The 15213-nt window shown below is 38.7% G+C and overlaps 1 protein-coding gene across 1 annotated transcript in view; it reads right to left on the bottom strand.

Annotated features, from left to right (window-relative positions):
- The window catches only part of E23 (ABC transporter G family member E23), a 136095-nt gene that overhangs the window by 117428 nt on the left and 3454 nt on the right, over positions 1–15213 (bottom strand). The window contains exon 2 of the mRNA XM_077412102.1: positions 10720–11696. Coding sequence (XP_077268228.1) covers positions 10720–10832 — 113 coding nt within the window. The 5' untranslated portion in view covers positions 10833–11696. The remainder of the gene's footprint in view (positions 1–10719; positions 11697–15213) is intronic.

Below are 15213 nucleotides of genomic sequence, written 5' to 3'. Positions count from 1 at the left end.
AGGATTTGTATCGAAATATTGAAATTTTTTTATCGAATATCGAAAAATGCACAACCAAGAGAAAATTAAGTTTACGGTCCCTCAGCATTTGCCGTTTTACATTGTAGCATTTCCGATCAGTGCAGATTACTACGTCATTCATATTTCTTCAAATCATACTGATTTCACTCATTGAAATGATCATAGCTACGTTCTGAATTTAACCATAATAATAATTTAACCGAACTCTTCTCTCTTCTCTCTTCGAGAGATCAGAGAGATAGTAATTGCACCCCCCTCTTTGCCTTCGGCTCAAACGACGAACGCAATGGGCAGAGTGTTTGATCTTCCGTTGCAGACGCAAAGGAGGAGGTTGCGCACGGCTATCAACGATCGCGAGAAAATAATCGCATTCTCGAGAGCGGCACCTCGGCGGTACCGCTGCATAATATGCGTCTCGGCGTGCGTCGTCGTCGGGCTCTAAGGCTATTTCTGTACGAACGCGGAGCGGCCTCCGGCGCGCAAGAGCATCAGATACCGACAAGGGTGAACTAGTCGACTGTCTCTCATTCGAAAGAACTGCGATTTCGAATCAGAGAGAGAAAGATTGAAAGAGAGAGAGAGGGGGGGGAAAGGGAAGGAAAGGGAGAAAGCTTTGCATATAAGTTAATTGAGAAAACAATAAAACTTCAAATTGATGGCATCAATATCTGTGAGACTTTAGATTAGACAATTGAACCGTCAGCTCTATAAAGATCGAACGCGTGTCACACCATATAGTGGCGCGAACCGCTACACTCTGCTAGCTTCGAAGTCGGCTTAATCTGTTTAACAACGACGATGCGAAAGCACAAATCGTACCATTGTTTCAGCAAGGAGCGACTCAAAGCAAATAGCATTGTGCTGCACTTCGTATTGAAACGCGTTGCGTGTATCGGAGCGAAGAAACTGGGACGGCAACAAGAGCGATAACAAAGGAGCCACTGCAACGCGTTCGCGACCGTATAATATAGAGAGTGTCGCGGTGAGTTATCCCGATATTTCTTTCGACATAAAAAAATTATCTTTGATTAATTTCAAAGCGATTTTCTCCAAGTAAATCTTCCATTGCGAACTGTTACGAGCGATCGCGATCGAGGATCAAGCTTGAAACGTTTAAAGTAAGGTAAATAAAATCCTAATAGGCTCTCGTTTATTTAAAATAAGCTCTACATTTGCATATGTAATTTTAAACTGTGGTCTAACTAAAAATTAAATGGCGTGAAATAAAATGGCGTGTTAATGGCAATTAATTTTATGTAAAAGAAAGATACGTTATAAAAAAGATTTTATAACTGAAAAAAATAGTAATACTTCGGTTACACCTTGTACATAAAATGTATTATTTGTTTACGGTGCGAGCACGCGTAAAGATATACACAAGTGAATGGGCTACTAGCTGTTATCTCTTCTCTTCCCTATATTTTTTCGTATGTGCTTTAACACACACACGCGCGCGCGCACACACACACACACACACACACATTCTCTCTGTTACATACATATGTATTACATTTTATTATAAAATAAATATTTCATAACATTTTATATTCAAATATTCTTATTAATTCTTATATACATTTTGTTTAAAATTTCTCTGATCAGAATTTCAAGAGATAAAGCAAAAATTTAGAAATAAATATCTCAAATAACGTATTTCATATTAAATATTACGATTCTCGCTAGAAGAACGAGTAAACTGTGCTGCACGTGTAAATTGATTGCGACAAGCACAAAGTCGTCTTCGTTATTCATCCAGTGTCGACTCCGAAATATGTCCCTTGCCGTAACCGTAATCACGGCACATGATCGGTAATGAGTATGCTCGGTAAAATTGGCCACTAAACCTAAAGTACATAACAGCGGTGCTCCTTTCAATTCGGCTTACGGGCCGCACTCTCGCGTTTAACAGTCGGGAACGTGACTTCCGGCCCCGTCGTCCGGCCCATACGGAACGTCCTTGGCTCTCCCTCTCCCTCTCTCTCTCTCTCTCTCTTTCTTTCTGATTTCTTAAGAACTCGAAACGGAAAAGAGAATACGCACACATCGCTCGTGTAACAACGCGATAGATAATAAGCCCGTCTCCGAGAGCTGTTTCTCGCGCCGTGAGGTAGGTCAGCGTTACGCTCGCTAGGTTATCCCTGGCATCTCGTGTTTCTCGTCCAAGCAGGATTGATTTAAATTCCTTCTCGCGGGAGACACTCTTGGATTTTACTGAAGCAAAGTTGCGCCTTCAAGAGCGGGACTGTGTTTTCAATTGGAATGAATAAAAACGTATCGCGAGGTATTATCGCGACTTTAATAGGAAATTGGTATAATAAATTTGTTTTAACCTGTGCAGAATTCCGCAATACGCGTAATTTATTATGAATTATGATCCTGTTATTATGATCCAAGTAAAAAGCTATTCGCTTTCATTTATGTTACTTTCTATATATTCCAATTATAATGAAAAATGTGTCTACTTCTTAATATACCCTACAATTATTTTAACGCCGTAAAATAATTGCATCAAATGATAATTTCAGATTTATATTTCTCCTTTTTCCATGGTTATTCACGTGGTCTTCTGTACCTCATATAAAAAAGGAAAAGAGATAAGTTATTGGGAAATGCGCAGTTTGTCGTTGAAGCATGATGTTGTTTTTGCTACTTCTAAAGAAACAAAAAGAAGAGAAGTGTTTCACCATCTACACTTCTCACTACGCGCCACACTCGCTACGTCAATTAAGGTGACGTATCGCGTCCAAATATCGGATGGCGCGGCGGCACGATGAGTTTCGTCGGAATTTCTCACATTACAACCCTGCAAGCGATGCGAATTCGCGATGCCGTGAATATACTTTACCTATAGGTTACACCTTACCACCCGCGTGACCTCACCGAGGACGAGTTATTAACCATAAATTCGTGCCACGACCGCACTTGGGTGTCCCGCCGAATAAGAAGCGCGTCGCGGACAGGAGCAGGCAGGAGGCACAACCTCCGGCTCGCCCCGCTACGCTTCGTACAGCGTGGGGTCATGTGGCCTGTCTTAAACCGTGGCACATTTGCATTCCTCTCGGAGTCGACCTCAGACATTCGTGTGCTCCGCAGGCAAGGTCAAAACGGCTATTCTCCCTATCGCGCTCATCGCAGATAGCTCTCGATAACGGGCACAGTCTGTACGGTCTGCATTCATTCTTATATACATTGTCGAGAGATATATGGATATGTCAAGAATACACGCCGTACAGAAATTGCGTTTGTTTTTCAACATGTTTTTTAAATTTTGTACGTTCCATAATTTTAGAGAAAATGATAAACTTGGAGACGAAGAGCGCTCGCAGTCGCTATATAATAAACATGGAACATCATGTGCCACTAGAATTTTACATATTTAAATTTTATCGCGCCGGTTAATATTATCGAGTCACATAATTATTATAAGAAATAATATTTCTATGTATTAGAAATATTGCACGTATTTCTTGAATAAATCCTTCGACTACTAATGTATAATAGTGAAGAAGTATTAAAATAAATGGAATTAATGAGACAATTAATGAAAAAATAAAAGTTAAATCGCGTTCTTCAACTGTTTTCGATTTATAAGTTTGTAAAATACATACATAATGCATACAACTCTTCAGAGTCGTAAACACGTTTGCAATAATGGTTTCGCTATTAATCTTTCTAAAAATGTAATCTTGTTCGAGTGAGATAATCAAATTCTTAGAAAATTGCTTGAAACCGTTTATTCCATCGAAACCTTCAATTGAAATCATTCATTTGGACGAGATTAAATGTAACGCGATTGCAATTTGTCGCATTCGTTAATCGTCTAATGCACTAAAATCGCCGCCTTATTCGTCGAAAAATCGAATTTGATACTATCACCCCCCCCCTCTCTCTCCCTCTCTTTCTTTCACTCTATCTCTCTCTTTCTCTGCCTCCCTCTAAGAGCGGCCGATTTAGGAAAGGAACGCCTCCTCACACACTTGCCCGCTGCCTTTCTACGGAAGAACGAGTATACCTAGAACGAGACGTACACTCTAGAGCGAGTCGCGTGAGGCAGGTCAGCGACGTCGGCTCGCGACGAGGGGAGCGCTTCGTTTTAAACGGGCTTGATCAAGCCATTCGCATTCCTCGTAGTTCATGCGTTCGCTTCGCCCGCCGCCTGCCTCGCAGATTCGTCCTTCGTGTCCGTGCGACGCGACGCGACGCGACGCAACGCAACGCAACGCGGTACACGATACACCTCGTGCCGAACGAGCCTGATATTCGCGCGCGCAGAGTTGGGTTTGATACGCACTCCAGAAGTTTCATACGTATGATACGTATACGTGTGGGCGGTGAAATAGGGATAGGAATGCTCACGCGACACTGTGATTTCATATTATCGAGACACTTCGTTCCCGATATGGAATAATACGCTTCTAAGGTCTCATGCACAATGAGAAAAACAAGGAACAAGGAATTAAACATATGGAGAGAATTCCGCGTCTTAAAAAAAAGATGCGACTATGAATTCTCTCTATGTTTAATTCCTTGTTCCTTATCCTCATTGTGCATGAGTCGTAATACGTCAATCCCGATATACCGGTGCGTACGAGTATTTTTGCTACCGATACTTCAATCTCGATGACAATATGTGGTATCTCAGTATCTAAAAGTAAAATAGAACGTCATAAATTCATGTCATAAAGCATTCATTTGATGATAGAAATGCATATAGCTTCTCTTTATATCACTCATTTACATGTGTCAATTATAGTATCCAGATTTCTCGGAACTAAAAATTTTCGTTCATACAAGTACTGATACTTAATTTTTCTCGGTGACAATACCAATGTCTGAAAATCAGTCTTAAATAAAATAGATGTAAAAAAATCATGAGTGTAGCGCTCTCCGCTCGCGATGGTAACTGAAAACACGCGAAATCTTTCACGAATGACAATTGGAATATGCTGAATATGAATTACGTCAATCATTGACTAGTGATAAAACCGACATTGCAAATTTTATAACGTTTAAAAATTCTGACATAAAAAATGGCTGATAGTATATATGCAAATTAAAACGATTTTTCTTTAACGAAAATATCAAGTAAAAAAAGTAAAAAAAAAATAGGAGAAAGTAAAAAAAAATAATTGTCCATGAAAAATAATTCACGATAAAACGCAAGCGTTGCAAATAAAAAGATGTTACAAACGCTTATTTTCTCAGATTACTTTTCAAACGACGAAATCTGCGATGCGTTTTTAATGTGATTATTATATACAAGAGAGCAACGATCACGAGCTTCTTGACAACGCGACACGGTAGAGCACGTATACACGTGTCGTCATGCCACGGCAAATTGCGCGCAAAGCTGATAGTGTGTCATTCAAGGACACACGTAGCTGCGAAGGCGAATAGCGCATTTTTCTAGGCTATCGGTTGCATCTACCGAATATAGGGTAATATTCAATCTGCTTAATGGCGCGGCCTGCACCGTCCTCGATTTCATCTTACCGTCCGCGCGCGATGGCGATGAGATATACCGTAGGCCGTTTCCCTTTTTTCCTCCGTCCCTCTTTTTTTCGTTCCACTTCTGCACTTAAGCAAAATACTCGTTCTCTACGCAGGAGTGAACCCGTCTCCTCAGCGCGCCAAGAAATTATATACGTTTCCCGATAACCGGCTTACGCCGACGTTACTTGCGCATTTACGACCATCTTACTCCAAGAAAACGAAAACTTTAATCGAAATTGGTCTAAAATAAAAAGCAAAATGTTCATTTATTTATAAAAATAATTTCGTGCTAAAAGCAATAATTAAGTGTATTTTTATAGATGCTGAAAAAAACCATCGAATTTTATTAATGATAGCCGCAAGTCGTAAAATTTGAAATTAACAAAAAAATAAATAAAAAGAAATAAATATAGCAATATATTTTTTAATACAATGAAAAAATTAAATTATACTTATTTTCATATTGATTTAAATTCAGCATTAAATAGAAATAAACTCTGAAAGAACTCGAATAGCATAACATCGTAAAAAAGCCCACGCGCACAGTATATAAAGAATATTTATATTTAGCTTTTTTTCTTCTCAGTACGATTCATTGATCGAGGTCGCGGAAATCGATATTGACACGTTGCAAGTCGAGAATGCCGCATCATTTATGGGATAGACATAAGTTGGTATTATCAAACACATGAGTCATGTGACACATGTTAGCGACATACAGCAAGATTTATTTCACGTGTCACGAATTTTTTTTCTTCGCATTTTTATCGGTGAGTGTCATCGTTCTAAAATTTTAGCGATCTTTATAGTATAATATTATATTTTTATCTCGCTTATCGAACGTGTATACGAGAGATGCACATAAATATAATGTTTATATTAATAAGAGAAGGTTTTGCGTGTGAAATGTAAATCGCAAAATTATACTAAACGAAATTATATTTACACGCTTACACAGATTACTTGTTTTTGGTAACTAAAAAGAGAAATTCGCTATTTACAAATTAACTCTCTCTAACCAAATCTTTGCGATATAAGCACAAACAAAAATACATATCAAAAATATATATGAATTTTAACGGATTATTAACGTGTTACTTGCATCAATTTGTCAGAGTTCTAGCTTTCTTAGTAAAATCTAATTTAGTTTATCTAATGTTTCAGTTTTCATTATTAATCCGTTAAAATTCGTGTATATTTGATATTTGTTTATGTTTACGTTGCAAAAATTGGATTTATAAATGGTAAATTTTTTTTCTTTGGTTACCGAAAGAAATAATCTGTGTAGGTTTAGCATTATTTTCCGATTTAGGTACACTTGGAAATCTCCCCTCATATAAGTATTTTTACTTTCAAAGTTCGCATTCAATTATCCTTGCATCAAATTCAAATACACATGAAATATTTATGTATAAATTATTTATTAAATCAATGAAATTACTGATCAAATTATTGATCACCTGAACGATTAACGAGATGTCAGGTGATAGGAGTAAAAGGCATCAACACGGAAAAGTCTTTCCTCCTTTCGAACGGAGCAGATTAACGATCGTCTCCATGAATAGAAAGAAGGGAGATCGTGTTTTGAATGCAACATTATGAAAACAACATCGGGAGAAATCCACTTATCGGGAGACTTTTATGGCGGTGCTACGTCTGCTGCGGCGAAACGCCGTAGATTTCGAAGTAGCTATGCGAATTTCTCGCTCTCGCGCAAACCGCAACACGAGAGCTCGATTACTTCACAGAGAGAAATAAGTGCCTGCTGTAAACATATATAAAAAAAGACAACTCTTTTACCCAGCCACCTAAAAGTCTTTCGTATACGGTCTTTTACTTGACTCTATTCCACATAAACGTAATACTTGAAATACCGGCTATTATTTCATTCTTAAATCGTTACGTATCCTTCGTCCTCATTTTTTTCCCCAATGTTTTCTATTTTGTCCTTGCGGTGTTTACTACGTGGTCCATGTCGCAAGTGTACGTATCTATATCTGGACACTTCGATATCGTATCTTTGACTTTTCCAAGTCAACAGATTCCATATTTACGGGAAAAAAAATCGATAAACAAAAAAGTCAAGTGCTCAGTAGCCATAGCACGTATTAAACAGTATCAAACATTTTCATTTACGTATACGGCAGTCGTACACGGTTTACGATAAGGATACGTGTGATTCATATCGCGAGTGGGGGGGGTCCAAGAGTGCCGATCCTTTTTGATACGGAGCGTCTCGACCCAGAAGGAATCACGCCGCCATATAAGAAACACTCGAGAGTACGTCGCTATATAATAGGCCGAGATTAGAAAATCGGCACGAGCGGAATAAGAAAACGCCCGTCTCTCGAGCCGAGAGGCGGCGAATGCGATTGCGATTGCATATAGAGAGCGGTATATATCGCGAGAGAGGCGCACGAGAGTGCACCCTAGCCAGTGGGTCACGCATGGGAAACTGGAACGGTTTCATCTCCAGGCGGAAGACTCGATTTTTCTCCGCGGGAGAAACTACCGATTTTTCTTTCGATCGAGCGAGCGTTTCTAGGTTACAAGTAAATAAGAACGCGGCGCGCACCGCTGCGCCGCGCCGCCGCCGCTCGCGTGCGCCGCGCAAAGGAACGGTCTCCCTATATATTTTCGCTCCGCCGCGACATAATTTTCGCCGACGACGAGGCGAGCAGCGCTGTGAATCCTCGTGCGCGCTTTTCTCGGTCTCTGCGTGTAAAAGAAAAAAATATATAAGAAGTAAAAGGGGAAAGCACGTGTCCCGAAATCTGCTTTTTCGATCCGATGCCACAATCAATTCTTCTTTTAGTACTTACAGACACGTGAATGCACACCACGAATAATAAATTACAATTATAATAAACATTCAAATATACAGGTAAATAATTGAGTGTCCATTGTGACCAATTCGTAGCTTTCATATATTTTATCTTATGTTTACGAATAATTCGCAAACGCGAAAGTTCAACGAGAAGAAAGGAATAAACGTTTTTTATTGTCGCGCTAGCTTGTCGCGGGCGTAACCGAAATGCGGATATAAAGCCCGGTCTACATAGGCCGCGGTTCGCAAAACGCAAGCACACGCACAGTCTACATGTCAACCTAACCTCTTTGTTAGATTGACATGTAGACTGTGCGTGTGTCTTGCGTTTTGCGAACTGCGGCCTATGTAGACCGGGCTTAACGCGCTCGCGCGGCGACAGTCGCACGTGTTTTACGTCGATATAAAAATATCACTGAATAGCATAGGCCAAAGTATTTCCCCCCCCCCCCAGATAACGTACGTATTATCTCGCGGGAGCTTTGTGGGGTTTCACTGATCGATGATACGGAACCGTACGACGTATTATTTATACACGGGCATGTCATTGATCCCCGAAGGAGCGTAGCAGCGATAAGACTCGCCGGTTACTGTTATCAGTTAATACGCGGGTAACAACAACGAAATCGTATCAATGGAAGCGGGAAGGAGGAAGCGGGAAGCGGAGTGAGAGAAAAGGAGAGGGAAAGACGAACATATACGACGTGCAGCGCGCGCGGTCAGCACACTTTTCTCGTAAAAATCGTAAAGCTCATAATAGCGCGGCGAATCGATTAGTTCCGGCATAAATCTCTCGATCTCGACACACACCGCGCAAGCACGCCGCTTTTAACGCGTTGCGCGCGCGCGCGCTCGCGCGATCGAAACGCCTCTATGCCTGCGCGATACTCCTCTACACGAGTGGCACTCGCGCGGCGAAAAAGAAACCGCTTAATAGAAAACCGAACCGATGGTCATTCCGCGAACCGATAACTGTACGCTCAAAGTGCACGGGTTATCCTGTATACCGAGCGATAAACCTGCTTTTCCAATGCATCAAGACTTTTAATTAAAGGAAAAAAAAACGTTATTTCACGTACTCGCGGCGTACATCAGCGGCGAGCTCTCCTTTATTCTTTAAATAATTTACTTGCCTATCTCTTCAAAAGCTTAATCAAAATCTTTACTGAAAAAACTATAATAGCTGTTTTAGTTTTCAAATTCAAATGTGCCCTTTACTTAGGTTTTATATAGATTAGTCAATATCGAACCGTGATTCATGCTTCAGCAACATGAATTTTCAAGCAAACGAATTATTCCTTTTGATCTCACTTGAAAATGCATATGCTGCGATTTTGTGCTCTACGAATCAATTATATAATATACATATGATTAATAATACATATGTGACTATATAATACATTTGTATAGAAGAATTATTAGATAATTAATAAAATTTTATATAATTAATAAACAAATGGAGCAGAATATTTCGCAGAACGTACATTTTCCATTTGTTTTAAAACAATATAAAATGTAAAAATATGCAAGAGAGAACAAAGTGCGTTCACAGTTACGTTCAGCTAAAGTTATTATCACTTTAAAACCGGAATCGTCGCCCAGAGACAATATCTATCGCTCGCCTATATTTAAATTCGCGTAAAACTATGTCACGTAAATTCGGAGCTTACCGTATCTTTCTTACGCGCAATACCGCACAAGCGTCCCAGATCTACTGTATATTTATTCCGTGAGATTATTTAATAAATTCGAGATTGAAAAATTAATTAGTTGAAGCCTATGCCATTTGATTTCATATTTTATCAGTTTATGAATACCTAGTTTTAGACTCTAAAACTATCGATTTTTAAATTTGAAAATCATCTCTTGTAATCAAAGTATCCCGAAAGTTTGCGTAAACAGAATACTTTGTATAAAAACATTTATAAAATTAGCATCCCATTTTTTAAATTTCGGTATAAATGATCAGCTTTAAGAGTTTAAAGAGTTTTGATACATTTAAAAAAAGAATTATGGCAATATTAAATATGGAATTAAAAGAGAGAATATATATATATATATATATATATATATATATATGTGTGTTATATGTTTTTATACAAAACGTACAAAAACAATAATTTTTTCATTCCAATTAGAATCGGTTTGATTGAAGTATAATACTTTTCGATAAAACTTTTGATACTCTATTCAAAATGGGAAAATTCAAGAAAATTTCGAAAAAAGAATTTAACTCGTGATAAAATATGGAAAGTTTCTGTTTGAAAATTGAAGAAAAATTTCCAGAAATCTAATCTTATTTTTATCCTTTCAGACGTTTAAAGTGGAAATGAAAGTGAAAATAAAAGGAGAAGCGTGAATCAGCTGGCTCTCCTTACCTGGGAGCATTGATGATCGGCCGGCCCATTGCCCGTTGCTGGCGCTTCTCGTTGACGGGAAGGCGCAGATAATCCTGGTCGCCAAGGAGGAACAGATCCTTTGAAATAATCATGTCCACCGCGGTGGCTGCTGATTAACAGCTGGCCGCCTCTTCAGTTCGGTCTCCTAAATCGGCGATCCGCTGCCTGGGCAACGTGGCACGTAGACGTTGCGGCCGTCACACGCGAGTTAATTAGAGCCTCACTTTCCCGGCACCGCGAGTCACGTTCATCGACGACGATCAGAACGGGCTCGTTACTCGGCACGGACGCGCACTCGACGCCAACGTTAGCATCCTCGCGTACTTGACGGTTCGCGGGTAATAGAGCGATTTGCGGAAACCGTCGCGACGATAAAATCTCACACGTTATATACGATCGGCCGCGAGAGGTCTTCTCTGTCGGGAGAGAACACAGAGACGGATGAACGCGGAATCCAAACGGCGAAGGTGGATGATCCAGTGGCTGCGATTGGCCGGCCTAAGTCTGCGATTCCTTATAAAGTGTGCGAAGCCGATCGGTCTGAGGGTACGACGATCGAGTTCGATCGAAGAGCGCGGATCACGGGATTCTGGGCACTGAGAACGTCCGCGCGATCGTTTCGTTGGATCGCGATAGTCTCCTCGAGAAGGGGTCTTTTCCCGGCCGGTTCGAGAAAGCTCTCTTGAGTCGGCTCTGACAGAGCCGATCGGTCTTCGGAGATCAGAACTTTAAGCCCAAACTCCTCTTCGTCGTACAATGTGTTACATCGCGCGCTGGATTCCGTGGATATATATTAAAGGATCGGTGCGACGGTTTTTCGATGTCGAGCTTCTTGAAAGAACGAATGTTCGAGCGCATACGGGTCGCAAAGTTTCGTGCACAGATCGAGAAATATTTTTCTCGTTTCGTTATCTTTCTTCGTTTGATGCGATCATAAATGGGGACGCCGTTTTCTTCTAGAACATAAAATAAAAACTGATATATTAAATTTTGTTTGTAAAAAATACAATATTACATATTTGTACAATTGTTACAACTAATCTGTCGCTTTTATTAAATTCTTTCAGTTCGTGACTCGCTGTATAGCGCACGTTTATTGCTGAAAAACTAATTTGCGTGCGTGAATTATTCAACTTAACGTTAAAATAATAAAAGCATTTATTATTATAATGTTGTTGTTTATCGTTTTAATGTCATCTATTCTTGCAAATATAAGGTTTAAAGAAATCATAAGTTAGAAACGGATTTATTCTTTTTATAGATCTTATATTTAATTTTATTTTATATTTACCATAATTTTTGTTACCAATTTAATTAAACTACTCATTAATAAGATTATTGCGAATAGCAATGCAAACTTAGAGATATGCACTAAAATTATATCGCAAATTTTATATCTCGTGAATAATTTAATGTTATTTTGGATCGAATTTTGGATTTATAAACAAAAAAATAAAACAAATTGGATGAAAATGCATATGATACGTTTTAAAGATCTATTTATATATTCGTATAACATTTTCCTCAGGACTGTAATAAATATAAAATAATAATTTATGTTTTTAATGCTTACATTCGTATATACATCTCTATGTTTGTTTCAATCTGCTCTAAAACGATTTAAAACTATAAAAACGTGAAATCTGACCTGGAAATGTGTAAAAATAAATCTTTATTATTCAATTATCTTCCAAACATTACATTCACCACACAGTAAAAATTGAAAGCACTGAAATAACCGAAAATACGGCATCTCCATTACACGATTTATTAACATAAGACGCATTTGGCGGATTTTGGATCGGAAATCTTGCGTTAAGAAAACGGTAATACAAAGAAATCGCATTGCATTGTGTCGAACCTAGTTATAGCTCTACGGACGACGGAATACTATACCTCGCGGTCAATTTACCGCTTGTGACGACGCTCGTATTAATTAAATCCAGCCAAAGATCATTTGAGAAATAGAACACGATGTCACCGACCTACGCCGTTTTACACTCGACGTATCGCTCGCGAGAACTCATTTTGCACATATTTGCATCAATTTTCGTATGCCGACTGGTAATTATTTAGTCACGGGTGAACGAGTCGCGCAAACTCGTATCTTAACCAAGATTTTGACAAGTGCCTCTAATCTACCAGTTCCTCGTTCAGCAATTAGGAACCGTCCCGACTGAAAACCGTGATTCAGTTGAGACGCGTTCGTTTCGCCAATCTTTTTTACTTTTCAACGTGTTGCGCAGAATACGATCCAATTAAACTACAAGCGTAACATAGGCGCCAGTAAATCACAGGACATTTAAAATCTGGATTGCGAGGTATACGATTCTATCTAATTTAATCATTCGATAAACAGTAGCATTGGTTATCGAGTTTGATGATTTTATATTATTCTTCTACGAGATAATTATAAAACCATAGTGTTTCTTTGGAAAATTTTTTAATATTATTTTCTCTTATAATATTAATTTATAACATTAGAAGATTATTTCTAATGTATATTAGAATGTATAAGAGAGAGAATGATATATGTTTGCGAAAAAAATTGTAAAAATAACAGCATAAAAAATCCATTATCACGTGTATTAATAACGCAATATTTTTTTTCTCTGTGATACAATTGTGATACTAATTCTCTAATTCATGATGGTACATAGTGATATTCTCCACAAATAAAATAGGGAGAAGATATACAATTGTTGAATTGGAATTTTAACTTCAACAGCAATTGTTTATGACGTTCCGCTATACTTATAGTATGAAATTATAACGTACAAAAGATCTTACAGTTCTAAACTTTTCGTCAAATTTAACGTAACTGTAACTTGTAGCGGTGTACATATATGCACTTAACACGATGAAGTTAAATACGGGGCGATCGTTGACCGTTATATCTTTTATCGAACATTTGACTAAATATTTTATCAGTGCAATTGCGATTACATCGTGCACGATAGCAATGTAATCGGTAAAATTGTGCACGTCTAGCGTAAATATTAATCACCGTGATATTATTGTTACCCATATTTATAAATTGTGTAAAATAAAGATCCTCTCCACGTTTGTTGACCCAATTAAAGATTTTTTCACAATAGTATAACGCGATCGCGTGGTTGTATTATTCGCGTTGATTCTGGCGAGCATCAGCTGTGCTTTATTTCAGCGCGATATCCGTAATATTTCATCGGGAAGGATTCAAGAAGCCGTGGCAAGATCATAAATTTTATACGCTGTTATACAATTTCCTTGGACTTGAGCGCGAGAACGTGAGAAAAATCGCGTACAAACCCGTCCCATATCGCCCAATTAGAATGTACGACTCGCGCTATTGGAATCGTTCCAAAGTCAATTTGTTCCTTTCGACGCTAAAGTCGGCGCGTCTAATTGTTCTCTCGTAACTTGAAACTTATGCCGACAACGATCATTAACGGACGCGATGAGACGCGCGCGACGATAAGATCAAGGTTCGGGGTTGTCACGGTTGTTCCGCGAAGTCACATTTACGTCGCGGACGCAATGATTTATGCGAGAGCCTCCTCGGTCGTGTTTGGGGTAGTTGTTCGCGCGCGGACAAACAAATTACGAAACTGTACGTGCCAGTCAACGGTCGACAACCGAATAACAAAAGAGATCCACGTTACGTTACTTCACTACGCGGTATTCGCGAGGTAATCGAGCAATACCGATGCAAATTCGAAGTCGTCGAGTCAAGAGGCTAGCTTTCGACGCAGAAAACTATAGCGTGCTAGACGCGCGCGACTTGCATTATTCGATTTGTGATTATTATCACGACGATAATTAATTCCAATAATTTCGCGACGACGAAGGTCGCGCCGCGTATCGTGAGAACATCGAGCGCAAACCATGATCGTCTTCATTGAACGTCGCGTAATTTTACGTTGCACCGCGAGGAAATGATAATTCTAAGGGTATTAACGGTACGAGTTGCAAGTTGTAGCGTTGGTAAGTTAACTCGCTTGACACAGGCAACGAGGTCATTTATTTCTCCGACTTGCATCAACGTATCTGTCAAGCATATACAATAAATTCTCGTTACAAAAGAGAGAGAGAAGCTCTTTCGAGCAGTCAGAATGACGAAAGTATCATATGAAGTTTGTGGAAAATTTCTGAGATAAAATATTAAATATTTATGACAGGTATATAATACGGCTTATATATAATATTATTTTTAGTTTACCTGGATAACATACATTTCTACATAAAAATATATGCATGTTTTTAAATAAATAACCTCTTATTATTTCTTTGGAAGAAACAGTCAATAAAATATGCTTTTTTAATAAATTGAAACAGTGAGCAGAGCTTGGCAACACAAAAATTATACAAAAAATATAACACTCGTGAATATAACATGTATATCATAATTACAAGAAATTTCGTAATATTTTTATTTTTCGAAGAACAAAAATATTTTTGCTTGTACGTAGTAAATATATTATTACAACAACG

This window comes from Temnothorax americanus, unplaced genomic scaffold, assembly GCF_048541705.1.
Source record: "Temnothorax americanus isolate GAGA-0224 unplaced genomic scaffold, ASM4854170v1 Scaffold3, whole genome shotgun sequence".
Lineage (NCBI taxonomy): Eukaryota > Metazoa > Arthropoda > Insecta > Hymenoptera > Formicidae > Temnothorax > Temnothorax americanus.
The sequence above is the reverse complement of the archived record's forward strand: the minus strand, read 5'-3'. Positions and strand labels throughout refer to the sequence as shown.